Here is a 27,500-nt window from a genome sequence, read left to right on the forward strand (position 1 = left end):
CATTTCCCCGAATCTTTGCACATTTCCATTCCACAGGAAGGAACAAAAGGCTGCATTAACTTCTCGTAAAAAGCTTCGGATAGGTCTGGCAATGGTACAGTTAATAAATAATCCATTTGGACAAGACCATGGTTTTCAAAATTATAATTTTAACGAATGGAGTTAACTGTCTTCGGCATCAATCATTCAAAACTATTTTAATCTCTTTTTATTGTAATTAATTTCCAAAATGTTGTTGGTGTTTGTTGAAAAATCGACTCCCAATACTTTAACAATCCCAGTTCACGTCCCTCATATATCTTTCTTATGAATTTTACTTTCTTCCGATCCAGACAATTTGAGTTTTTTCATTATTTATCTTTAATCCAGAGATTCAAAAAGATCTCTAGTAAGTTTTAACACATTCAACAAACGATTCCTTACTCCCATCCAAATTAAGAGTTGTATTGTCCGCAAACTTACAAATATTTATGCAACTTAGTGGTTCACTAGAACAAACATTGGACCTCCAAGAATTTGATTTGGTAGACTGTGAGGAGGAGGAGGATTCCAGTGAGTATGTCAATATGTAAATAACATCAATACCACCCACACAACAAAAACAAAAAATATGCATGCCCAAAGATTAACTCAATTAACAGAAGAAAGTCTAGTTCAAAGCATAAACTTTGTAGTCACAAATGCACTGTAAATTACCCCCTAAGAATAGTTCTGATTACCGTGTACAGTATGTGCAGATTATACTCCTTGCAAAAACAGCATATCAAGGACCTTGTAAGCACCCACCAAGGTTATGAATCCATTTACTCAGAAGTAGCAATTAGCGTTTAATGGTAATGTACCCTTTGCATGTTCAGTTCATCATGAGAAATAGCGCTATTGAAATGACAATGGCAAACAATGTCTGCTTCTACCCAACTATAAAGATGAACACTGCATAACACTATGACCTATTGACATTTCAAGTTAGCCAACACTGTTGTCAGTTGCCTGGTCTTTCTTCACATGTCATCATCACTGGAATCCTCCACCTCGTCACATTCTACCAAATCACATTCTTGGAGGTCAAATGTTGGTTCTAGTGAACTTGCTGAAAGCGTCTCAAGCAGATGGCTTTTGGAATAAACCCAACTGTTAATGGCAATGTGCTTGGCAAAGTCCGTTGCACAAGTTTCATGGAGTTGCTCGAGTGCAATTCTCCGAGCACACAAAATGTGAAGTTCCCCGTACTGGTCGGAACTTAACGGAACGTCACAGATGAGCATGTCCAGCTTCTTTTCCTTTTTCGCTAAACATGTTAAAAAAAGGCCCATATCCTTTTTGGTTGCTTCCTCCCCCTCACATGCACGTTCAAAGTCAGCATAGGCCAGGGCTGCCTTCTGTTGCAGGTGGTTGAGTCCTGATGCCTGGAGCTGGACATACACAGGGTGGTCCAGGTCCTTCAGGTCCTTGCTGCTCACCTCACAGCCATAACTCGCCAAGTTGTCCGAAGCTTTGGCCAAGTTTTGGCTGTTGATCTTCAGCTGCTTGCCAATCCTGGAGGCCACCGACTGTCCATCTGTTAGATCACACACACAAACGTAACAAAGAGTGCTAGCTGTGAGATAAAGCTTGTCTACGAGTTGTATAAAATAAATAACTGCGGACACTGGAGCAAACTTCTAAAAAAAAAACCTACTTTTTTTTTTATTACAAAGAAAATATATTTGCATCAGACCAGAGCAAATATTTGAACTTATATATCTTTTGAAAATTATTTATGCCATCATGGGAACAATTTTGCTCTCAAATTAAATTAAGAGGAAAAAACGCATAACAAAGATAAATTAAACTTAAAAGCGTCATTGCCATTTGAGATCCAATTTGATCTTTACAGGCACATAACTTCAATCGTTAATCTTGCTAATCAATTTGTTTTCATTAGTGCAGAAATGTGTTAACACTCATCAAATCTTTTAGATAGGCCTTCAAGTGATTTTGCTACGTGAATAACAATGGGAACACAAGAGATACTTTAATCTCACAGTCTCAAAAAGTACAGTTTTGCCTGAGTGCTGCTACCAGTACCAGCAACCCCTAGTTTGCCAAACAAAAGTTTATCTTATATAAAATAAATATAGTCTGCATTATCCAGGGATCGCGTTTACGCACGATTTTTGCGTATTTGACGCATTTTAAAAGTCGCTGACGCGTTTTTTTCGCCGCGCCGCGTAAGCCATACGCAAAAATATTGTAACTTTTTCTTGTCTTCACGCAGCGCTTTTGCTCTGACTTAATAATCACCCGATCCTGAAACTGACTATAGGGCTCGAGAAGTGACGACACACATGAAATCTGCGCGTCAAAACTAAAGTCCGTTTCTTTTTGCATCGAAGTATCGCAAACGAACGTAACGAGGGTATTTCCAGATAATGTCTTGTCGGATAATGAAACAGACATTAGCTGCTCTCCCATCTCGCGCTTCCAAAAGGCGGAAAGTGTGTCTAGTCGTATTAGAGCGGGAAACAAACTCGCAAGGCCCGAAGGTTGGAGACAGCAGGGGTGTTATTCGACAGGCGTGCGCGGAGTTCGACAGGAAAACTCGCCGTATTTAGGTAAGGAGTGTCTTTAAGTCTTTCGTGCGTGTTTTGTTTGTGTCTGTACGTGTTTTCGTAGTACGCAAAAATATTGGTCCGTGACGCGTTTTTTTCGTTTCGTTGCGTATGACTTACGCGTTTTTAAAAAGCTAGCGCGATCCCTGATTATCTGTTAGACACAGTCAACTGTCTTTTTCCCCCAGACAAGACATTTACAAATCACCTGCATATTTTGCACGGAGGTGGTTCAAGAACTGCCTCTCTTTTGACAAAGTCAGTGCAGTGGAAAGGCTGGTGCGCACAAATTTTGCCTTGGCTTCCACTGCTGCATTCTTAGTGCTGGCATCTTTTGCATCCAGTGGTCTGTCCAGTCTGCAGCGTCTCTGAAGCTTATGTGCCTGAATGAGAAGCCTGAAACAAAATTAGGCACAAATTAAGTGAGCCACACAACAGGCTAAAAAGAAAATGTGATGTGCTTATGAAAGAAAAGCAGCTACGAAGCCAGAATGTAATGGGTTGTCCCCGCTCCTAGATGTCTTCTTTTATGCCCTCACAGTGAATTCATTAGGGCATGTCTCCTTTTCCAAGCAAGCTGCTCTAATGAACCACCAATATGACAAAAAGGCACACTCTAACACAAACATCAATAAATATACATTCAACAAGAGGCGAAGCCTTCAAGGCTCACGTAAGAAATAGACAAACAGTAACACAAACTCAATCAGTCCGTCACACATACACACCCACACACACAGTAAGCTTAGGTGACACTGTGCAAGAAAGAGAGACACTTGATCTAGATCTGTCTGTGTCTGCATGTAGCCTACTTACAGGGACACGACTGCCAAATAGTCTCGGCCCGCTCAAAATAACAATGACCGAGACCACACACACCACGCGAGAGAGAAAGACTACAGGGAGGCATGCCGTCATGATGCATTAATTGACGTCAAACACTTTTGACCGTGACGTAATCTTATGCGAGCTTTATCCATAGTCTTGGATAACCACTCACACATAGACTCGGAAATGTTAAAGTTTCTACCGTGCAGACATACACACACACACACACACGCACGCACGCACAAACGCACAGACAGACAACGTTACGATCGCATAGGCTACACTTCGTGAGCCAAAAATCTCTTATTCACAAATCACCGTAATCACAAAATGAACCTACAAATTTTGATTTTGTTTCAAGTTTGAAAGAAGGGGTTGGGTGGTTGGTTGGGTATATTAGTTACAATAAAAGATTCTTCTTCTTCTGAATTCATGTGCTGAAACACTTGGTTTTTTTTTTGCATGCGTGGGCCTTTCCCTGTATGCCATTTAGGCAGCCATACGCCTCTTTCAGGGGATGCATGCTGGAAGTTTCACGTTTCTATAATCCACACAACTCCGACATAGGTTATATGATCTTTTCAATGCGCCCTTGGTGTTGTGCTTGTGTGTACACACGAAGGGGTATAAGGCACTAGCAGGTCTGTACATACTTTGTCGAACCCAAGACCTTCTACTTGGGGGGTAGACATCTTATCCACTAGCCCACTGTCCGTGTCAATACAAGTTCTAAAAATGCCTTGAACCCTAAAAAAAAAATTGTTAAAAAAGGTTTGCAACACATTCGACCCACCTTTCAATGTCTGCAGAAAGTTTCTCTTTTGTGTTCTCTGATTCACTTGTTTGCAGTTCAGCTCTGCAACAAAGAACAAATTAACAAGTAGATTTATCTTTGTGTTCTTAAATGTATTTAATTACATTACTATGTTATTATCACAGAAATAAAGGACTAGCTTAAACAAAAATGTGTGTCAATCACTGGTGTTCAGTAAAACTGACACACAAGGGCTTTTAACCAGACGATTTTTTCAGTTTTAATCTTTTTCTTCAAAACTTATTTGTACTTTTCCTTCACCGTCTCTACATACTTACCGTTTTTCTGCAACTTGCACAATGGTGTATGCATACTCCTCCCTCAATGTCAGCTTTGCATCACCTACAAATGACAACATATACATTTTTTAAATATTTTTTTTATCCTACATTCCTGAGAGAGACACCCGTGAGATAATAATCGTTCAAATCACACGTGTGTATATCATGAAAATGAGGTCATGTCAAGCAAGTCTGGCAGGGACCTGTATTTCGACTGCTTATGATTTCAAAGTCACCGAGACAAACGTCATTATAGAACTAAAGAATTCGCGCTCGCTAATTACCCTCGATGAATTTTTAGAACACATCACGCCACACTTTCACAGTGACGTTTCTTTGCTTTGACGTAATAGACTGCACGAGGCTTTAGAAGAGATCAAGGTTGCAAAACAAGCATCTTCAATTTAGCTGCCTCGACTGCAGGATATTTTCAGTCAAATACACGTAAGTACAGTATGCAAGATAAACAGAATACTAGATGGCTGGCCGTTTCGTACCAGATTTACACTCGTTGCTTTTTCAAATAGTGAACAGCTCGCTTTCACTCGCAGTTCAATATTTAAAAAAAACAACTCGTGTAAATCTGGTACGACACAGCAAGCTATGTAGTATTCTCTATTTATATATCAACTAAAATGGACAAAGAATGCAAAGATATTGATAAACTTTCACAAATTCTTCTGTGACAAATTTCCCTTTTATCATTAACACAACATCTTTTCTGAAAAAGGCACTTTAATTACACACAAACATGCTTCCATTTGAAACTTCGAGGTCGTCATATTGACGCCTGACCAAAGCTAATTGAAGCCCGATGGATGAAGATGAAGACTGAGAAGTTTCAAATGGAAGCATGTTAATGTTATTGTAATTCAATCTGACGACGATCTCTTTCCTGCTTTCATGCGATGGTAAACAGACAGAATTGGTTCCGTTCTGTTCACACACTACTTTCAGTCCACCTACCTGCCAGGGTCAAGTCCCAAGAAATATGTCTCTGTATTCCTATCGTATCACTCTGCTCCTGTTTTGTTTTCTTTCACATACATTTTCCCTTCTTTTTTGACAGGTTTTTTGACAGCAAACTCAAAACACATTCTTTTCATCACAAAAGCGATCTTTGGAATTGACTGACGTAATCCGGAAGAATTCATGCATCAACTTACGTCACGTATTCGACGTCATCACTTCGCATATAAATGGTCTCGGTATTTCGCTGGCCTTCATATTTCCTTGTAAAATGACCCTCAAAGCTAACCGAGACTAGTTGAGGCTGTATCAATGCGCCTCGCCAGCAGGTTGTTAATGGATTTTTTAGCGAGTGGTTATCGACAATTAATGACCGGTAATTTTTCATGAGTTTGGGCATTTTGACCAATCACAAAATCTGTTTCATTAAAACGCAAACTTGATTGAATTACAATAAAACATAAAGTTCTTTGCAGTAATGCCTTTTAAATTTTAATTCACAATGTTTCTAAAAATCATCCAGAAAGACCACAACAGTTCTTGAACCATTCACTTATTTATGGTTTCTTACATGCTCACCTCTGACGCTGGGTTGTGAGGTACAATCCTTTTGCAAAGCTGTCAACCAGTCCTTTGAAGTACCAGCTGAAAGCAACAACAACAAAATAAATAAAATAAAAAAATTATTGTCAAACTACTTTGCAATTATCTTGGAATCAAAATGACAAGTCAAATTACAAGAGAACAACACGCTTCTCAATACTGAGTCAATTATCAACAAGTTTGCAGATGAAAAAAGCCCATATCAAGCCAGAACACCCTAACAGAACTGAACATATTTTTATAACCATCAAGACCAAATAACGACCTTACTTTTGAATGAAAGCATTGGAGCTGACAGCACCTACCTATGTCTGAGTGGCCCTTCAGTTCCTGCTCAATGCCCTGGAAGTCAGACTGTGACCTTTGCTTCATTCTGGCTGCAGTTTCCATCTGCCTCAACAGCTTTTTTCCTAAGCAATTAGAACAAAGCAAACAAAAGTAATAAGCAAACATTGAAGTGTAAAGTAAACAAAACAAAAATAACAACACTAAAACGGCAAGAGAACCAAAAATAAGATGGAAACAAACACACCAAGACATTTTGTTCATGCAATCAGACAATATATCCCCTACATGCTTTGTAATCCTGCCATGAGGGCTGCTGCAATCAAAAGTATTGGTGCAAGCTTCTCAAGTGTTCCTCAACCCCTGAACATTTGCTCTAAACTTTGGATCTGTAATGCCGACATTGGTTACTCAATGTGTGCCAGACACAGAGGCCTAGTGGATAAGACCCTGACCTCTCACGCAGAAGCTTCAAATCCCTACTGCGCCTAATTGGTTGAAGGTTGTTATTTTTCAGATCTCCCAAGTCAAATATTAAGCAGACCTTTGAATGCATACTCCTTTTATGTGTACACATAAGCACAAGACCAAGTACACACAGAAAAGATCTTGAAATCCATGTCAGAGTTTGGTGCGTTATAGAAATAGAAAATAACAAGAATGTATCCGCTGAAATCAGCCTATGGCTGCTTGAATAGCAGGGTAAAAATCAGTCATATATGTAAAAATCCACTCATGCACAAAATATGAGTTTATGTGTGAGTTTCAGCCCATGAAAGTAAAACTAGAAGGATCCTTGTGCATGCATTTGCACACACAGGTGGTACAATTTGAAATGCCTAGTGCCTGTACTGAATGATGACTGGGAAATACAGAAATCCCCGCGCAATTGGTTTGAAAGTGAAACCAGCCTGATAACAAAAAACTAATAACAAAGCCAGGGCGCTATGAATTGCTTGAGTCAAATAGCCTTTTTTGTAGAGAATGGTATTTAATGTGACACATGCCTTGATACCATTCCCAATGATAAAGAGACATTGTCACTTTGACCATTAAAAAATTCCACTTGGAAATTAGTTACATTTGTGATGGTATCTGCAGTTACTGTTCTTAACTGTACAAATAATTTCTTCCAGTTTAATGGTGCTTTTGTATCAAAAACCACCACCAACAACAACAAAAAAAGCAGAGGAAACAAATAAAAACACAAATACTAATACCATGAACATTAACTATTAAGAGTTACACAAACCTAGCCTTGAAAAGCTTTTTCTAGAGTATGCAAAAAGAGCGTCATTCAGCAGATCTTCTCTGCTGCCCATGGCCATCTGTTTGGAAGCTGGTGCAAATTTTCGCAAGTAGCTCCAAACACGCTCCATTCCCTCACCATCACAGAGACCAGCTCCAACAGTGCACCTCTGACCATAGGTAAGCTGAAACAGGAATAACAATTACAAGACATTAAATACCCAATGTTTGTCACGAGAAACTTGACTAAATGAGAAGGAGGATCAGTGTACCTGATAGAGCTAATGACTGAGCGTCTCAAGCATTCAGGATACAGTTTCAGGCTCCATCTCCATCTTGTCAATCTAACTTTCATCTTGCAGAAACAAATGGGTTCTAACAATGTAAAGTTGAACTGCTTCAAACATCTCTGCCACTGAACTTGTAATTTTTATCGCAAAGATTTTAGAGCAGAATTATGTATTATCAGGATCATTACAGATATACAGTGGTACCTCCCTTTACCACCCCTCTCTTTTACAGCTAGGGCCTTCAATATTACGACCGACTTTTCTCTGACGAATTTGTTCTCCTTCTTCGTCTTAGTATTTCTCACCTCCATATTACGTCCCCCCTCTCTAATACGACATAGGGCCGTCCATACGTGGACTACAACTTTTCCCAAAATTATCACGGGTTTGATTTACTCTAACTTATATCTCCAGTCGAGCGAGTAAGCGTTACGGACACAAACACGTGCTGAAATCCTGCGGCACCTTAACGGCTGAAGCCATGGTTTTTCATTTCTATTTCAGGTCATTACTTTATTTTGAATAGATAAAGGTCATTCACCAGATGTCTGCTTCATTTTGCAAAGAACTGTGCAGGAACTACTACCTTTTAAACACGCAAAGTTACAGAAACGTTATGAAAGCAATCCGAACATCGAACCAAAATCGAAAGTACTGGTGATGTCATGAAATTTTGCGATGTAGGTATGCAAAGCGTGTGTAAACATTTTTGGTCTAGCTAACAATGGCGGCCGACGAATATGGGTTTTGAAATCTGGAACTGTTCTTGGTTTTTCCCGATCCATGACCGAATGACGCGACATACAATAGATTATCCTCAGAATCCCGTCAGTGAAGTTTGAAGGTGAGTAGTGGAGTGTCCTAAATTACTCAACTCTGTGGACACACAGTAGTGCAGTTGTCCCTTGAATGAGTGAGTCAAGTTTCATCGTGAAAACTGACGCTTTTGGCTACAATTTTACATCAGTTTCAACACACTGCCGCGGTTCTTATTCGCTTTGTTCCTTGCCTTTGGGACACTTTTCTTTGTTTTTAACGAAATCGTTGCTGGGTATCGTGTGTGGTATCGACATTGATGTGCATGCTAGGACCGCATGCTTTCGTTCAACCTCAGTTTGTCTATTTCAAACCTTTAACCCATGAGTAGTTACGGGGCTTCATTAAACAAGCAAGAAAACTGTGTTGGTAATTAATTGAATAGAAAACAGGTTACCATAATCGTTTAAGGAAAGAATAACATTACTTTGTGGGCGGCATCAATCAAAACACCAATGTCATTCCGGATCATTGACAGACCCGGACATAACAAAACAATCCTCTATGTTACGTTCCCTCCATATAACCGAATTTCGGTTACATTTTCAAAGACGTTAGATAGACATACCACTGTACATCAAAAACATTTAAATCTGTTATAGTTTTGAACAAACCTAAACAAAATTCATAATGTACCAAAGATATCATTTTAAAACATAATTCTAGCATCTTATCTTCATGTCCGTGACACATCAAAAAGGAAAAGTATGTGAGAGTACACTCACACACACACAATAGGGAAATGCGCAGAGCAGGCAAAGTGTGCAGAGCAGAGAAATGTGCAGAGCAGGGACAATCAATTAATTATTAACACCAGCATCACAGAACAGTTCTGTAACTCTCAAGGCTTTTTTTCTCACCAAAGAGTTTTAAATTCATTCAGAAGATTCATGAGGCATAAAATGAAATACATATATCATATATCATTTGCTTACCTGGCAAGGCATGTTGTGTGCAAAACGATGGAAGGCAGGCACTGAGAATCGGAACTGCTCCACCAAGTTGCTCATGCGGTTTTTCAAATGCTTGTGCAGCTTGCACCCAACATCATACATTATCAGTTGCTGTTTCTCCCTCAAGTCGCTGGTTCTTTGTGGCAACTTTGAAAGCAGCAGAGATGGATATGCCATGCTACAAATAAGAGAAAAAAGAAACATATTGCTCAAAATTAAAAAAAAATTAAAAAATTTTAAGATAATGTTGTCTTCTTCTTCTTGTTGTAAGCTTACTGTTCTTAGGTGATTTGTGAATAAGAGATTTTTGAGTGTATATTTATTGATGTTTGTGTTAGTGTGTGCCTACTTGTCATATTGGTGGTTCACTAAAGCAGCTTGCTTGGAAAAGGAGACATGCCCTAATGAATTCAATGTGAGGGCATAAAAGAAGACATCTAGGAGCGGGAACACTCCCATTACATTCCGGCTTCGTAGCTGCTTTTTTCTTCATAAGCACATCACACTTTCTTTTTTGCAAAAAACTCACATTTCCCCTTGTTTCATGTTGAGCATCAAGCCTGGGAATTCATGTTGGCACACAGAACCAAATACACCAGTGACATCCAGCTTTTTGGTTTTGTTTTTGGATCGGATAGCATCACCAGCCTGGAACTGTGAGCAATCCTGAAAACATAGGTATTATACTTGATAAATAGAACCTAATAGTACAAAACCAAAGAAGATTATTAACAGCTGTCCTGCGTTCAGTGTTTGCTTCTTAATGTACTTTCCATGACGATACATAGTACATGTAGCGTTTAGTCATATCTCAAAAAGGAACGGCATCCGCAACTCATTTCACATAAGCGGGACACCCCTTTCTAGCAAATCATGCGCAGTTAAATTCACGGTATGCAGCTGAGCGCAGTAGATTTTGTCACTATGCACAGCTGTGTGCAGCTGCACACAACATATATTTAGCACTCTCAGTCTCATATTACTTAATAATAATATATATATATATATATACACGTTCATTATGGAGTATCTGAAAGTCCCAAAACTAGTGCAATAGCCTTTAGCTAGTGATTCTGGAAATTGACTAGCCAGAGAGCAAACTTTACTAGCCAAACCAACAATTTCTTTCAGCAACTTTACTTGCATTTGGTGAGTAGATGAACATTTCTATTCGCCAGTTACATGTTTCTACTCGCCACTTTCAGGGCTGCACTTTCCAGTGTCGGCATCACCTACCCTGACCTATATTTACATTGTGATACATAATGAGAAGCTGAAATGAGTACCAGGACTCCCAACAAACAGGGACACTATGCATGTAATTGTTTTCTGGCTTTCAAGAAGTAAAGCAAGCTACGCTGAAAGAGTTGGCAGTTCTGATAGCAGCAGTGTACAGAAAATTAATGTATCCATGTGTTAATTTTAAAGTCAAACTGCTCAAAATGCTTGTAAAACTTGTTACTATGTACTTGATCCAGTTTCTCAATTATAAGACTTCTAGAGAGGTAGACTGGAAACATACCGAACAATCCTTGGATGATGCGTTGGCTGTCCACTGCTTGACAAACTCACTGACTTCATCATCCTTAACAAAGAAGCCGTCCTTGTGACGTGGTGTCTGGTAATTACCGCTGCGTTGTTTGTGGACCAAGGCAAAGTTACCATCCAAAGACAGCACGGAGCGACTTCTGTCCTGTTACAAATTAAAACAAGCCAGGTATTTAATCTCTAAACATGCTAATGATGGGTTGAAACAGTTCAATTTGCATGAAATCAGTTTATAACTTTAAGTAGCTATAGCCTATACATAGCTAAACATCTACAGGGGTGTACCTTAACCCTTACACTGGTGCAATTCTGTAACACATGTTACATAGCCACTAGTGAATTAACAGAGAAAAATAAAGAACAAGAAGGGCAAAGCCCATACGACTCACATGCTTTACACATTTTTCCTACCAAAATACATGTGACCTTGACCCAAGGTCAAGGTCATCCAAGGTCATGCAACACAAAGCTGTTAATTCAAGACATAGGAAGTACAATGGTGCTTATTGGCTCTTTCTACCATGAGATATGGTCACTTTTAGTGGTTCACTACCTTATTTTGGTCACATTTCATAAGGGTCAAAGTGACCTTGACCTTGATCATATGTGACCAAATGTGTCTCATGATGAAAGCATAACATGTGCCCCACATAATTTAAAGTTTGAAACAGTTATCTTCCATAGTTCAGGGTCAAGGTCACTTCAAAATATGTATACAATCCAACTTTGAAGAGCTCCTGTGACCTTGACCTTGAAGCAAGGTAAACCAAACTGGTATCAAAAGATGGGGCTCACTTTGCCCTATATATCATATATAGGTGAGGTATTGAATCTCAAAAACTTCAGAGAAAATGGGAAAAATGTGAAAAATAGCTGTTTTTTAGGCAACATTTATGGCCCCTGCGACCTTGACCTTGAAGCAAGGTCAAGATGCTATGTATGTTTTTTGGGGCCTTATCATCATACACCATCTTGCCAAATTTGGTACTGATAGACTGAATAGTGTCCAAGAAATATCCAACGTTAAAGTTTTCCGGACGGCCGGACGGCCGGCCGGACGGACGGACGGACGGACGGACGACTCGGGTGAGTACATAGACTCACTTTTGCTTCGCATGTGAGTCAAAAACGGTCATATAGGTTTTCACATCCAATGGAGGTAATCGGAACCGACCAAACAGACTGAGCCAGTAGCGCAACATATGTCGTGACAACCACATGACAGTATACCTAAAGTAGCGCGACATATGTTGCAACTATCAGCCTAAGGGTTAACCTATTTTGGATGCTAACCAGAATAGCGGGGGCCAAAATACTGAACTAACAAGAGCAGTAACTAAGAAAGTTACCACACAATCACACATACCCCCTTGTCACCCAGTCACACATGAAATCGCACTCAGAAAACAAAAACTAACCATTAACACTAACAAAAACACTGAACAGCATGAAAACCTGTTCAACAGATTTTTCTGAGCAGCATTATCTTAGACAATGTAGCGTGGAGAACAGACCATTCGTGGTCCTGGATGTTTTTAACCTTGAATCTGTTTGATCCTACCACAAACGCTGATTTTCGCTGCCTCTCGAGATCTCCTGTTTGCGTGTGTTCAATACCATAACAGCAGTGGAGTGAACACTTCAAGAATCAAGAAATCTCTACATTGTTACTGAAACGTGTGGTTAAGTGCAAGTTCGAAGCTTGGACACGAGTGAGAGGTAAGAGACAGCATCACGCTAGCAAACGCATTGAACGAAGATGGTGTCTTGTAGCACACCGAATGCGAGAGCTCTTTGCTCTTCCATTTGACTGTGTTGCATTTACACCTTTGTCGTGCCAGACAGGCAGTGAAGAGGAATTTTAAATTCGCACAGAGCAATTTGAAACCACCCCCGGCGGGCAAGTGCTAAGGTACAACCCTGCATCTATATATCCCAAACACAAAATAAATTACCCCTCTTGGTGATAAATCAATTACCAAAACTAAAACAAGTCCTCTAGATAAAAAAAAACAAGAAGGGCAAAGCCCATACGACTCACATGCTTTACACATTTTTCCTACCAAAATGCATGTGACCTTGACCCAAGGTCAAGGTCATCCAAGGTCATGCAACACAAAGCTGTTAATTCAAGACATAGGAAGTACAATGGTGCTTATTGGCTCTTTCTACCATGAGATATGGTCACTTTTAGTGGTTCACTACCTTATTTTGGTCACATTTCATAAGGGTCAAAGTGACCTTGACCTTGATCATATGTGACCAAATGTGTCTCATGATGAAAGCATAACATTTGCCCCACATAATTTTTAAGTTTGAAACAGTTATCTGCCATAGTTCAGGGTCAAGGTCACTTCAAAATATGTATACAATCCAACTTTGAAGAGCTCCTGTGACCTTGACCTTGAAGCAAGGTAAACCAAACTGGTATCAAAAGATGGGGCTTACTTTGCCCTATATATCATATATAGGTGAGGTATTCAATCTCAAAAACTTCAGAGAAAATGTGAAAAATGTGAAAAATAGCTGTTTTTTAGGCAACATTTATGGCCCCTGCGACCTTGACCTTGAAGCAAGGTCAAGATGCTATGTATGTTTTTTGGGGCCTTGTCATCATACACCATCTTGCCAAATTTGGTACTGATAGACTGAATAGTGTCCAAGAAATATCCAACGTTAAAGTTTTCCGGACGGACGGACGGACGTCCGGACGGACGGACGGACGACTCGGGTGAGTACATAGACTCACTTTTGCTTCGCATGTGAGTCAAAAAGTTATAAATATTACCTCCTCGCAAACTCCACAGGAATGGACATCAACATCAGCCAGTCTGCCTTCTCTTGTCACCTGTGTGCGATGATACCGATACTCATTGATTGCACCAATGAGATTGCGGTACAAATCCGGCTTGGTCTTGGCCGCTGTTTTTATGCCCATGAGGAGGTCCAGCTCCTGGATGGAGTTTGCAAATGCTTGCACAGACAAAGATCCATGCAGCTGCATACAAACACAGAGTTCCAGCAGTTGCAAGCTGAATGCCGTCCTTGGGTTACAAGGGGTTGCTGGCCACAAACCATACTGGAGCATCGTCACAGCAACACCTTCATCGGGACAAATGTCCATCCGGACATCTTGTGATACACCTGGATGGATATAAACAGAACGTCAATGCTTGACTAAATGTAAACAAATGAAAAACTGTAAGTTCATTATCCATTGGTTCATAAATGAATAAAAGACGGGCGCTGTGGCGGGGTGGTAAGACGTCAGCCTCTTAATCGGAAGGTCGAGGGTTCGAATCCTGGTGGGTTAAGTGTGGAGATTTTTCCGATCTCCCAGGTCAACTTATGTGCAGACCTGCTAGTGGCTTATCCCCCTTCGTGTAAACACAAGACCAAGTGCGCACGAAAAAGATCCTGTAATCCATGTCAGAGTTCGGTGGGTTATAGAAACACGAAAATACCCAGCATGCTTCCTCCGAAAGCAGCATATGGCTGCCTTAATGGCGGGGTAAAAACGGTCATACACGTAAATTTCCACTCGTGCAAAGACACGAGTGTACGTGGGAGTTTTAGCCCACGAACGCAGAAGAAGAAGAAGATAAATAAATAAGAAAGATTATCACACAACCATCAGAGAAAGGGAACAATATGAAACACTTTTGTACTTACCATGTGCATCAAAAACAACTATGTCAATGGTGCTGACATTGTCACAAATGTGTCTGGGCAGCTGTTTCAGGTGAGGTACCTCCTGGACTGGCCAATACATCTTGTCCTCCTGAATTATACAAAGTGTGTCAAAGACCAAATTGCTTTATTGTAAAAACATATGGTCTCATGTAATATAATGAACTAATCAATTATACCAAAAACAGATAACATGACGTACTGTTAAAAAAAAAACAGATTGCCAACGTTCTAAACCAAACCTCTGTGAAAACAATAAGTGGGAAATATATGAAGTAAAATCTTACTGAAAATCAAACGTGTTTATGAAACATATCTGACTCACAGTCACAATGGAAATTAACAAAAATTACATAATTAATTTTGTTAGTCTGACCAGAGACATAGATAGAAGAGATGCAAAGCGCTGTCTTCCCGCTCGCGTTATCTTTGCCTACGGCAGGGGCAAGTAATCCTCTGTCTAGCACCGGCCGGCTGCGAACTGAGCTATCATTTACCAAACTTTGCACTCCAAAATAAAATATAAATAATAAATTGACAATAAAAGTGACATAATGTATGGGAAGAATGCATAATTGTGCAAGTGTCTACTTTACCAAAAAAAAACATGGACAGTTGAATAAAACGTTTTTGCATCCATAATTTAGAGAAAAATAACCATTTAAAGGTAAACGTTGATAATTGTTGTGTTTTTAAAGAATTATAACTGTTTCATAGAAAATCATAGATAATAAAACATGCAAACTGTTCATTATTTGCACTCAAGAGAAACAGAAAATCTCAAGAAGAAAATTATTGCATCATTTGGTGATTAGAAGATGAATGATAAAGAAAGCAATTTCGCTCATTTCTCCTTTATGAACTTGTAACTTTGTATCCACACGCCAGTGTGAGTGCGAGAACCACTTTTGAGTGAGACATAAAAGCATCAAATTTAATTACAGTGCGTCAAAAATTATACAAACAGATTAATGTACACACCAGTAATGCATTTGCTAGTTAAGGGAAAGTAAAGTTGCGCACAAAAGATAATAATAGCTCCCAAACATTGCCTCCGCGCACAATGTAAGGCAAGGAACAACAGCGTAGTACGGGATGAGTGGCTGACAATCGCGCGAGGTCACGCAGACCGAACGCGGTACCCCAAGAGTTACACGCCTCCCGGCCTCGCTTCGCATCTCTTCAATGTATGTCTCTGGTCTGACTTAAAAATCACGTTATCATTTTCTCTGTGTCTGTGATTACGTTTGTTTTTCTCTCGAAGAGCTAGATCCACATGGTAAAAGCAGCATACGTGACTCCGGATGAAGAAAAATACACTCTCCCTTATTAGATTACTTGCCTATGAAAAGCGAAACACTCAAAATCAATATCAAACCAAGGAGTGGGGAAAATAAATATTTAAGAGATAGCAAAATACATAGATGATATTAATATATTAACTCTAACTAAGTGTAAGTGTTTCTAACCTTCCAAATATATGGTTTGTGGAACATAACTGTCCGGTGGATATTAGAGGAGCAGTTATGACACAAGAAGACCATAGGCCCACAGTCCCAGCAGCGTATTATATCCGTCTGCCTTTTCTGACAATGGCTACATATTTGCACGGGGCACAGAGATTCAAGCCTGGTCTGCAACAAGGATCCTCGGAGTTCGCACCACCTGTCTTCCTCAACTGCTTTTCTCTGGCTATGGGCTGATAAGGTGACCTCTTTGCTGTCAATCTCCATAAAACCCTGGATCCCTGAAAATGAAAATGCAATTTCTAAAGTTAAACTTATGTCAGGAAACTCAAAAACGCATACCCTTAGCTTATCAAGTTATAAGCGACACAAGTTAAATTTGTCATGTCAAATTTCACACTGGCACCACAATACTTTAAAGGCCGTGGCTAGAGGTCCGTCGAGCCTGAAGGCTCAAAGAGATGCGGTTTATTCGCAGTTGTCAGAGAGGGGGGAACAAGTTTAAAATTAAACAGATGATCATTTTGAAATAAAAAATAAAAATGGACCGACAATGGCAAGACTTGAACCGGTGACCTCATATTCTCCAGCCCATTTCACTAACGACTGAGCGAAGAAGGCAAGGTGACTGATGGGTGAAAAATGAAAGTCTATTTAAATATATTGTGAGATACTGGTGACTGCGGGTTCCCTAGACTGGAGGCTCCAAAACCACTCCCTATTTTAAACAATAACAAGATCATGCGTTAAAATAAGTAAAGAATGCATTCTCAGCTGTGAATTTAATGAACACACTAAAGTTCAAGATTACCAAAAGTTCCTTACACCGTAAACAGTAGATCTACTTACAGTATTAGTAAGCTTAATTTGATTCAAAAAGCAAAATTCATCTCACTCCCCGAGTCACTCCGGCTATGGCCCGTTATGGTATGGCTGAAGTGCTCAAAGTTTCCATTAAATTTCCCTCTTTACCCCTTTTGCTATTGACAAATGTAATCAGCGCTGCTTCAGAAACAAGAAATTAATTAAAGAACAGCAGAGTGTCTACCTGATTCATCGGATTGAAGAGATGACCCTGGCGTTGGTTCTGTGCCGACTGAGAGTGTGGGGATGGCATCTTTAAAACTCTCTGTTTGTTCGGGAAAATCAAGGTCATCCAGTGTAGGCCTCCCCGGTTTCCATGGCAAAGACATTTTTTGGGGTTTCCCCTTTTTTGAACAGTCAAGCATTTCAAAATCGGTGTTGATGGGTTGCCAAGTTCGCCGACCCCTTTTCTGTCGATACGCCATGTTGAAACAATAGGCACGCTATTAAAAAAAAAAGTCAAGAACGGAAACTGGCAGTAAAAGAAAAAAGTCGCATATTTCAAAAACAAATTTCGTCGCGAAAGTAGCAACCAGATTATTCATCAGTATAAGTATACATGTCTTTTAAAAAAAACAATACATGAACTACAGTAATTTATCTGTTTCCGATAACAGTTTTATACTGACTGTCACTCCTCATCGGAGACATCGCTTCGAACCACACTACCGTATACGCTGACAGTACACACAGTATACGTTCCCCTACTGTTCAGCGAGAACACATACATACGTTATGTCTGCTTATACCGAGGTGCAATGGGTGATATATATATATATGTGTGTGTGTGTGTGTGTGTGTGTGTGTGTGTGTGTGTGTGTGTGTGTGTGTGTGTGTGTGTGTGTGTGTGTGTCTGTGTAAATCATCTTATGTAAAGTGTACATTTGGTGGCGCAGTGGTACGTAATCTCAATGCGCCCTTTGACGCACTGAAGGAAATTGTGTTGGGACATTTTCAGATTTAATGCGCCAATGGCGCAGGGCGCACTAGTAGATGAAACCCTGTAGCACTAGTAGATGAAACCCTGTAGCACTATGTATTGCATGACAGCTCGCTGTTTTCCTACCCATTCTTGTACAAATACAACACTGTCTCCAGTCTGAACGTATTTTCTGGCGTGCAGATACAAGATATATTGCACACAACAGTCACAAAGATGAAGTTGTAGCGTAAACAGAGAATACTACATAGCTTGCTGTGTCGTACCAGATTTACAGGAGTTGCTTTAAAAAAACCCACATAGTTACGTAGTATTCTGTTTATCCTACATACTGTATTTAGTGCATGCCCCCGGTCCCCCCTAAGAGGTTCGGGCGCTTCGCGTCGTCGTTCTGACCCTAAAAAGAATTTGGAAACCCGGCCCCCTTATAAAAGATGTGATCAGCCCCTGACATGATTGACAAAAGCTGCAACCTTCATGACAACGCATCTTTGATTTCATTCCACGTAACAACCCTAACTCAGATATAGAGTGGAGCCCCCATTCTAAGTTTTTGTGCGTGTGTGTGTGTGAGAGAGAGAGAGAGAGAGAGAGAGAGAGAGAGAGAGAGAGAGAGAGAGAGAGAGAGAGAGAGAGAGAGAGAGAATTGAATTGAATTGAATTGAACTTTATTTTACAAGGATTTAGATTTAAGGCTACGCCTTTTCTTACAATCTGTCCTTGGGACGCATGGACACACAATTATATAATAAAAAAAAAAAAATAAAAAAAAAATAAATAAAAATTAAAAAGTTAAAAAGTTAACCAACAAAAGGAGGTCGGAAAACGTGATAATAAAGATGACGATGATGATGATGATGACGATAATGATGATGATAATGATGATGATGATGATAAAGATGAGGCATGAAGATCATACATATGTGGTTATTCATAAAATCAAATGCATACTATGCAGGTAATTATATATACAAGCTGGTGGCAATCGAACAGGTAGCAATAGAGTAACAAAAATATGTTCAGAATATACAATGCACAGCATATTTTTGACGTAATACTAAGTTTGGTAAGTCAAAAGGCGTTAAACTACTCAGACATTAAGTGGTTTTTTACACATTTTTTAAAACTTTTTAATGACTTTAGGTGCTTAAAGGATGATGGAAGTGAATTCCAAACTGAAGTACCCAAAAAAGCAAGACTGGTCTTATACAGGTCAATTCGTGGAATTGGTGGGATCAAGTTGACCGACCCATATCTGTGGGTAGCTTTATTAAATAATGATGTAATGTAAATCGGCACTTTACCGTGATACAATTTATGCATGAAAATGGCTTTGTTTAACTTGAGATGCTTTTCCAGTGGAAGAAAGTTAGGCATTTTTAATTTCATATCTGTTGAGGCATTATCCTTTACGATGAGTTTGGCCGAGCGACGATAGAGAGAGTCTAACTTTTTCAAGTGGACATCACTGCTGCCATCCCAGAGCGTCGAAACATAATTAATGTGAGGCATTACATGAGCATGGTGGAACATTTCCAGAGTCCTTCTGTCGGTATATTGCTTTAACTTGGATAGGAGGAAAACGTTCTTGGCTACTTTCTTGCAAATATGCTGTATTTGTGCCTGCCACTTGAATTCACAATCAAGAATTACCCCTAAAACGCGATGCTGTTGAACTTGTTCAATTGATTGCGTACCAATAGTAAGATTTAGTTTGAGTGGAGAAATCTGATGTTTTTGTCTGGTTGCAATTACCATACTTTTAGTTTTTATTGGATGGACAAGCATAGCATTAGCACTACACCAGTTATTTGCATCGTTTAAAGCTGTTTGAAGGGAGGACTCTATTACTGTAACAGACTTTCCACTTGAGTGAAGAGAAGAATCGTCAGCAAAAAAATCACTTCTTACATTACTGTCAGAAATGTGCAGTGGCAGATCATTGATATACAGACAGAACAAGATCGGCCCAAGCACTGACCCTTGAGGCACCCCGCATTTCACAGTCTCCTCAGTAGATATTTTACAGTTTAGGGCAGTATATTGAGATCTGTCCTGTAAATAGGAAGCAAAAAAGTTACACACTGAACTGTTTCTGAGATACAACTGTAATTTCTTCAGTAAAATTGAATGATCATCAAGATCAAACGCTTTTTTAAAGTCGAGAAACACAGCACCACTGATTTCAGATCGGTTTGTTGCAGACAACCAGGTGTCGCATAGCGTGGTAAGGGCGCTGTGACAAGAGTGATTTGTTCGAAAACCAGATTGAAATTGATGGCAAAGGTTTCTGCTTTCTATGTACGCGAGCAAATGTTTGTGAATATGTTTTTCCAATGGTTTGGATAAAATGGGTAATAAGGAAATGGGTCTAAAATTATTTGGGTCGGATAAATTTCCGCCTTTATGGAGTGGAATTACTTTTGCTCTTTTTAGTAAACTAGGTACAGTATTTTGCTTTATGCAGAGATTATACGCATAGGTGAGTGGCTCCACAATATATGGTAGAGCTAATTTGGCCAAGTAAGGAGGAATCTTGTCAGGACCCATGGACTTTTTATTCTCAAGGCCTTCTAGCGCCTTACCTACCTCATGCACTGCCATGTCTGGAATAGTAAAAAAATCGTCCGGTTTACATTTGTCATTGCAAAAATCATGTAATTTTGTGAGAGAGACTTCAAGGTCAGAATCAGGACTGTCGCATTTTGCAGATTCATTTAGCCTATTGGCAAGGGACAAAAAATGGCTATTAAAATCTTCAGGGGAGATGGTTGTGGCAGACCGATTTGAGTTCTGTTTAGATTTACCTAATATGTTATTAACAGCACGCCAAACAGTTGCAATATCTTTCTTGTCCTCGATTAATGTATTAAAGTAATTTGCTTTTGCTTGACGTGTTAATTCTGTCACTTTATTCCTTTGTTTCTTAAAATCAGACTTCATGTTGTTTGCTTTGTAAAAATCACGCAGGGACATGGCTTCTATAATCTGTTCCGTCAACCATGGGGGAAGAGATGGATATTTCACTCTGTGGTGACGTAGTGGGGCATGCTTATCCACTATAGGATAAAATATATCTAAAAGGGCGCCCAACGCTTCGTCAGCAACAACATGATTAAACACAGAGGAAAATGGTGCTAAACTGAGATCAAAGAAGAATTTAGTTTCATCAAACGTTTTAAAGCTTCTATATTCAATAGTTGTATGGCCCTTGTGCACCGGCTTAGGTAACTTGAACGACCAAGAACAAAATACTGAACAATGGTCACTGATGCTTGAAGGTACAGTTTTCACGTTTGACACCATGGAAGTATTATTAGTGTAAATGTGGTCAATCAACGTTGATGTTGTATCAGTCAATCTGGTTGAGGTGTTCACAAGTTGATGGAATCCAAAGAGAGATGTAACTGAGCGCTGTAAGAGAGAGAGAGAGAGAGAGAGAGAGAGAGAGAGAGAGAGAGAGAGAGAGAGAGAAAGAGAAAGAGAGAGAGAGTGTGTGTATGTGTGAGAGAGAGAAAGAGAGAGAGAGAGAGAGAGAGAGAGAGAGAGAGAGAGAGAGTATGTGTAAATGTGTGGGTGTGTCTGTGTTTGTGTGTCTGTGTGCGTCTGTGAGTCTAAGTGAGTGTTTGTGCCGGTGACAGGGACGAATAGACCTTTTTCGTATAACCTTTGCCCCCAGCGTTTCGACCAATCAGATTTTAGGGCACGGCAGCCTCTCTCTGATAACCGGAACTAGGGGGCAATAGGTGCCTGGCCTGAAATACCTCTTTCACTTTTGATGCTAGTATATATATATATATCGATTTTGCTAAAGCTTTCGACGTTATTAATCATGAATTACTATTAAGAAAATTAGTTGAATATAGAATGTCACCCCAAACCTTATGCCTGCTCTCCTCTTTCTTAGCTGGGCGAGAGCAGTCTGTCTGCGTTAATTCAACCGTATCCAGCAAAAGACCTGTGTTATACGGGGTTCCCCAGGGCTCTGTCCTTGGACCACTACTCTTTTCCCTGTATATTAATGATCTTCCTCTTAGTATTAATGATGACTGCGAACTCTTTGCTGACGATACGACCCTACACACTACTGATAAAAAATTAGACAAAGTTTATTCATCGTTGCAGAACAGTGTAGATGATCTCATTCATTGGACGGAGTATAACCACATGAGTCTTCACCCTAAAAAGACCAAATACATGTTAATAACAACAAGACAAAAGAGACAAAACATACGAAACAATCCTCATTCCATATTAATTGGTAACGACGCAATAGAGGAGGTAGGAGATCATAAAGTTTTGGGAGTAAATATCGATAATAATTTGTCTTGGGCCCATCATGTTCGGTCGGTATGTAAAACAATGTCCAGAAAAATATATCAGTTAAATAGAATTAAACACTTTCTAGATCAGCACTCAAGGTTATTATACTTTAACGCATATATACAAACCATCACAGATTATTGTTCAACCATCCGGGACTCTGCCAGTGCTAATATTTTAAAACCATTGTATAGTTTACATAGGCGAGCGCTGAAACTAATTTTACTGAAACAATCCAGTCTTGTATTTGATGATTATAAGAAACTTAAGATTCTCCCACTAAAACAAAGATTTAAATTAAATAAAGGCGTGCTCCTTCACAAAATACTTTCCGGCCGTGCACCACGAACTTTCGTTGCAAACTTTAAAGTGAAACCAAACCGAAAGTTTAACGTCCCAATTCCAAGGATAGATCTCTTCAAATCAAGCTTAGCCTATTCTGGTAGCGTCCTGTGGAATTCTCTCCCGGAATTTGTGAGAGTCCCAATGAGTCTCAATACTTTCAAAAAACACCTTTCACTGTATTTAATGTTAAATTACGAAAAATCACAGTGATGGAAGACTTCGTTTGATTATAGTTTCATTTGTCCAAAGCATCAGTGTTCATTATATCCACACAAAAACACTCAAATTAATAACACATTTACTCATGCATGTGTATTCAGCATTGTTTTCACTACGTTACATATACGATGCTTTATATTTGTGTATAATATGTAATGTGTAAATATTCATATGTTGTTGTTTTTCTCTACCTTTTTTTCTACGTTAAAGGCAGAGTAAGCCTCCCGTAAACCATCACAGATACGGTCAGGCTTTTACACACAGTACAAACACCATTTCATTTAAACACTCACCAATTGAGAACATCCTAGGTGCCCTCCGTAAAGAGCGAACAATTTTCAAAGAATTTATTTTTGCGTGGTTTATCTTACCCCTGAGCCATCGTGAACCCGTGTGATCCAGTTTTCCCTTTTCACAATGCAGTCGTCATAGTTAGTCATTTGAATGCGACTCGACGTGAGCTTATCTACAATAGCACGTTTTTTTTATGCACGAAACAACGGCTGTGGTTCACAAGAACTCTAGCGATGGCTTTTGACTGTTGAGAGGAACGGCGATTTGCACTGATAAACCGGCCGTCGTCTGCTACGACCCTTGCGTGACCCTGCTTCCGGGCTTTTCTTTTTTTAAACTTTCACAACTTCGAATTGTTCTGATCTTGTCTTGATGAAAAACGAATTCTTTTATGATTAAAGAATGTTTGTGTAACAAGCTGTCAATTTATTATTTAGATTTTAAAAGTTAGGTCTAGCGCAAAAACGAGGCGCCGTTGTTGTTAACGGAACAAGTCTACGAAAATAAATTCTTTGAAAATGTCTCACGCTCGACAGAAAGCAGCCAGGATGTTCCCGTTCGGTGAGCGTTCAAATGGAAGTATGCTTGTACTGTATTTAGACGCTCGGGGAGCTCTGTGATGGTTTACGGGAGGCTTACTGTGCCTTTAATATCCGTGTAAATATGTGATTAGATTAGTCCCCTCTCTGGGCGAGGGCTGGTTGAAAAAAAGCTCGTTGTATTGCTTACGCCACAACCCTCGAAAAATAAAATTTGATTTGATTTGATTTGATTTGATTTGATGCTCGAAGATTACTTTGCCAGAGGATTACTTTGAGAAATTCTGCAAGAAAACGGATTATCTTGTTCAAAATCATGAACAAAAAGTCAAGGACATGCACGAAAGTATGGTTTGAAACTGCTATTGGTGGTATATGGACGAAAGACTTGGCGAACTTCCCCTGCATAAGCGAGGGTGCGTATCGCTAGCGCTACGTGTCATTTGTGCTGAGTGTCATTTGTCCTACGTGTCATTTGTGCTACGTGCCGCTATCGCTACGTTGATTAGTGCTGCAAATAATTTGTCGATGAGTCGCTATCATTCGTTCATTATCACTACGTGTCGACAGCACCACATCTTTTAGCGCGACGTGTCATTATCGCTACGTGTCAATACCACTACTTACTGACGACTCTCTCTTTCTCATTTTTTCAGTCTCTCGCTCTCACTCGTGGTTTGTGTGTGTATATGTATGTCTGTGTATGTATGTGTGTGCGTGTGTGTGCGTGTGTCTGTCTGTTTCAGTGTGTGTGTGTGTGTGTGTGTGTGTGTCTGCCTCTGTGTGTGTGTGTGTGTGTGTGTGTGTGTGTGTGTGTGTGTGTGTGACTCTCTCTATCTCTCTCTATCTCTCTCTTGCTCACTCACTCTGTCTCTGTCTCTGTCTCTGTCTCTCTCTCTGTGGCCTTAATAATAAACCATTCTGAGTTCTGAGTTCTCTCTCTCTCCAGGGCCGGGCGAGAGGGGGGGGCTTTGGGGGAGAGAGAGAGAGAGAAAGAGAGAGAAAGAGAGAGAGAGAGAGAGAGAGAGAGGAAGAGAGAGAAAGAGAGAGAGAGAGAGAGAGTGAGAGAGATGTTACATTTCTGGTGGTGCTATTTCATTATTTAAATTTGTGCAAGAATAGGATAATTTTTCATGTATAAATGTTAAAATTTCTTCAGCTTATGGGGGCTTTGCCCCCATACCACCACGGGGGCTTCGCCCCTCGACCCCACCGGGGGCCCTTTGCGGCCCCCGGACCCCCGCTTCAACATTTTATCCCCCCCCCCCCCCTAAAAACGTACTGGTCCGGCCCTGCTCTCTTTCTCTCTCTCTTTCTCTCTCTCTCGCTCTCGCTGAAGGAATATTTTGTTGTTCCTTTCAATTTGCCAGAGATTTGTAATTTTCGGAAGAAAGTCTCTGCATGATTTTCAGTTGTTTCTTTCGGATTTTGATCTTTTTAGAAAAAAGGGCTTTGTTTTTGACTAGACAGTGTTATTGCATCTATTTGTAATTGGAAATAATTATTGACACAAGGTATAACCGAGGATATCGAAACCTTTTCTTCTCTCCCAAATTCTTTTATGAAATGAGAGGGGGAGAGAGAGAGAGGGGGGGATTGACAGACAGAAAAAGCGCGAGAAAGCGGAAGAGAGAGACAGTTAAAAGGGATGGAGGGTGCTTTTTATTTTATGGTTGGTTGGTTTTAGTTCTTAATGCACTGTTTTTGACAATAGTTTTCATTCGGTAAAAGCCAAATTCAATTACCGCTCGCTCTCTCTCTCTCTCTCTCTCTCTCTCTCTCTCTCTCTCTCTCTCTCTCTCTCTCTCTCTCTCTCTCTCTCTCTCTCTCTCTCTCCAGTCTCTCTCTCTCTCTCTCTCTCCAGTCTCTCTCTCTCTCTCTCTCTTCATTACACACACACACACACACGGCACACACACACACACGCACAAACGCATACGTACACACGGTATCGTACACACAAACTCACACACAGAAAAACATCCGTGTATGTATATACGGTATCATGCGAGAGAAAGAGAGAGGTAGAGAGTGGGGTACGAAGTCAACGTAGTTGGCATCGCTGATAGCCGTGCCATTGCCAGACACGAAGTGACTCGAGCAGACTTTTCAATGGCACGACAAACCCCTGTCGTCGGATTGCTTGCACCCATCGCGTCCTTCGCTGTTACGCCTTCGCACTTGCACCCATCGGAAAGCCATACAATGACAAATTAGGCTGTCCACCGTATTTCTCTTTCTTCATTCCACTGTTGCACTTGCAGTTGCAAACACAACAGTTTGCCTCGTCGTCTCCGCACTTGACTTTGCACCAAGCCTCGTTGTCGATTTTTCCTTTTGCCCCCTAGTTCCGGTAGATCTGACAATAAACTTCACAGCGCATGCGCGAAAATTTAAGTGAAAAAGGTCTATTCTAATGAGCGGGGGCGGAATGCCACTCCCGGCAAATCGTGAGATAATTGACAGCGAGATGAGGGGAGGTGAGATGAGAGGGGTCGAGTCGGGACGTCATCGCATAGGGAGGCTGAGGACAACTGGATGGAAGAAAGATGTATTTCTGTTGTTACTTGATTTATACTACCTGTTTTAATGTTGTTCTGACGGCTGTTACAGCTGCTGTAGCAATACCAGCCTGGCTCTCCGACTGGTCCCCAACAACATTAAGATCTATACAACCTGTTTTAATGTTGTTCTGACGACTGTTACAGCTGCTGTAGCAATACCAGCCTGGCTCTCCGACTGGTCCTCAACAACATTAAGATCTATACAACCTGTTTTAATGTTGTTCTGACGACTGTTACAGCTGCTGTAGCAATACCAGCCTGGCTCTCCGACTGGTCCTCAACAACATTAAGATCCCTACAACCTGTTTTAATGTTGTTCTGACGACTGTTACAGCTGCTGTAGCAATACCAGCATGGCTCTCCGACTGGTCCTCAACAACATTAAGATCCCTACAACCTGTTTTAATGTTGTTCTGACGACTGTTACAGCTGCTGTAGCAATACCAGCCTGGCTCTCCGACTGGTCCCCAACAACATTAAGATCCCTACAACCTGTTTTAATGTTGTTCTGACGACTGTTACAGCTGCTGTAGCAATACCAGCCTGGCTCTCCGACTGGTCCCCAACAACATTAACATCCATACAACACAGAGTGAGTGTTTCTTTAACATTAAAGGCGCTTATGTTGTGTATTGTTGCTGTTATTAAAGGTACTGAACTTGTCAAATCCAGGTGCACGGAGCCCCTGGGGCTTTTAGTCATACCTCAGGCAGCTATCCGTTAGAAGAACTACCAAGTTTCATTGACTTGCACCCAAAGAGTCAAGAACTGCGATTTTTTTACGAATTAATTTCGTACTCGGACCCGGCTGGTCTTGGCCTATTTTTGGATCTAAATTTAGATCAGGTAGATCACCACATGCACATCATGCACAACTGAAAAGACACGTCACTAGCAAACTATGTCAGACGTCATCATGACTTTGTGTAAAACAAAATGGAGGCCGGAATCACTCAGTTGAATCGAACTCCGACCAAACACCACGTAATAACTAGGTTAATTTATGCACTCGCGTGAACAAGAAACTGTC

At 40.3% G+C, this 27,500-nt stretch overlaps 2 protein-coding genes across 2 annotated transcripts in view; one reads left to right on the forward strand and one right to left on the reverse strand.

Annotated features, from left to right (window-relative positions):
- Positions 1-27,500, forward strand: part of LOC138948334 (uncharacterized) — a 135,385-nt gene that overhangs the window by 97,303 nt on the left and 10,582 nt on the right. The window lies entirely within an intron of this gene.
- LOC138948320 (uncharacterized) lies at positions 621-17,818 on the reverse strand. Its single transcript, XM_070319831.1, has 14 exons — positions 17,431-17,818; positions 16,386-16,663; positions 14,899-15,007; positions 14,015-14,370; positions 11,201-11,371; positions 10,208-10,344; positions 9,661-9,856; positions 7,624-7,804; positions 6,392-6,496; positions 6,063-6,128; positions 4,512-4,575; positions 4,213-4,275; positions 2,800-2,987; positions 621-1,558 (listed from the first exon to the last, which is right to left on the reverse strand). The coding sequence occupies exons 1-14, from the start codon at positions 17,669-17,671 to the stop codon at positions 1,002-1,004; spliced, it is 2,712 nt and encodes a 903-aa protein (XP_070175932.1). The 5' UTR covers positions 17,672-17,818; the 3' UTR covers positions 621-1,001.

The sequence above is a fragment of the Littorina saxatilis genome, linkage group LG15 (genome assembly GCF_037325665.1).
Source record: "Littorina saxatilis isolate snail1 linkage group LG15, US_GU_Lsax_2.0, whole genome shotgun sequence".
Lineage (NCBI taxonomy): Eukaryota > Metazoa > Mollusca > Gastropoda > Littorinimorpha > Littorinidae > Littorina > Littorina saxatilis.

Bases quoted from the DNA above. Each gene is read 5' to 3' on its own strand.
- LOC138948320 (XM_070319831.1), bottom strand. From the start codon at position 17,671: ATGGCGTATCGACAGAAAAGGGGTCGGCGAACTTGGCAACCCATCAAC. The intron at 15,008-16,385 runs GTTAGAAACACT...TGTATAATTCAG, and splicing joins ACAAACCATATATTTGGAAG to GAGGACAAGATGTATTGGCC. The intron at 14,371-14,898 runs GTAAGTACAAAA...ATATCCATCCAG, and splicing joins AGTTGTTTTTGATGCACATG to GTGTATCACAAGATGTCCGG.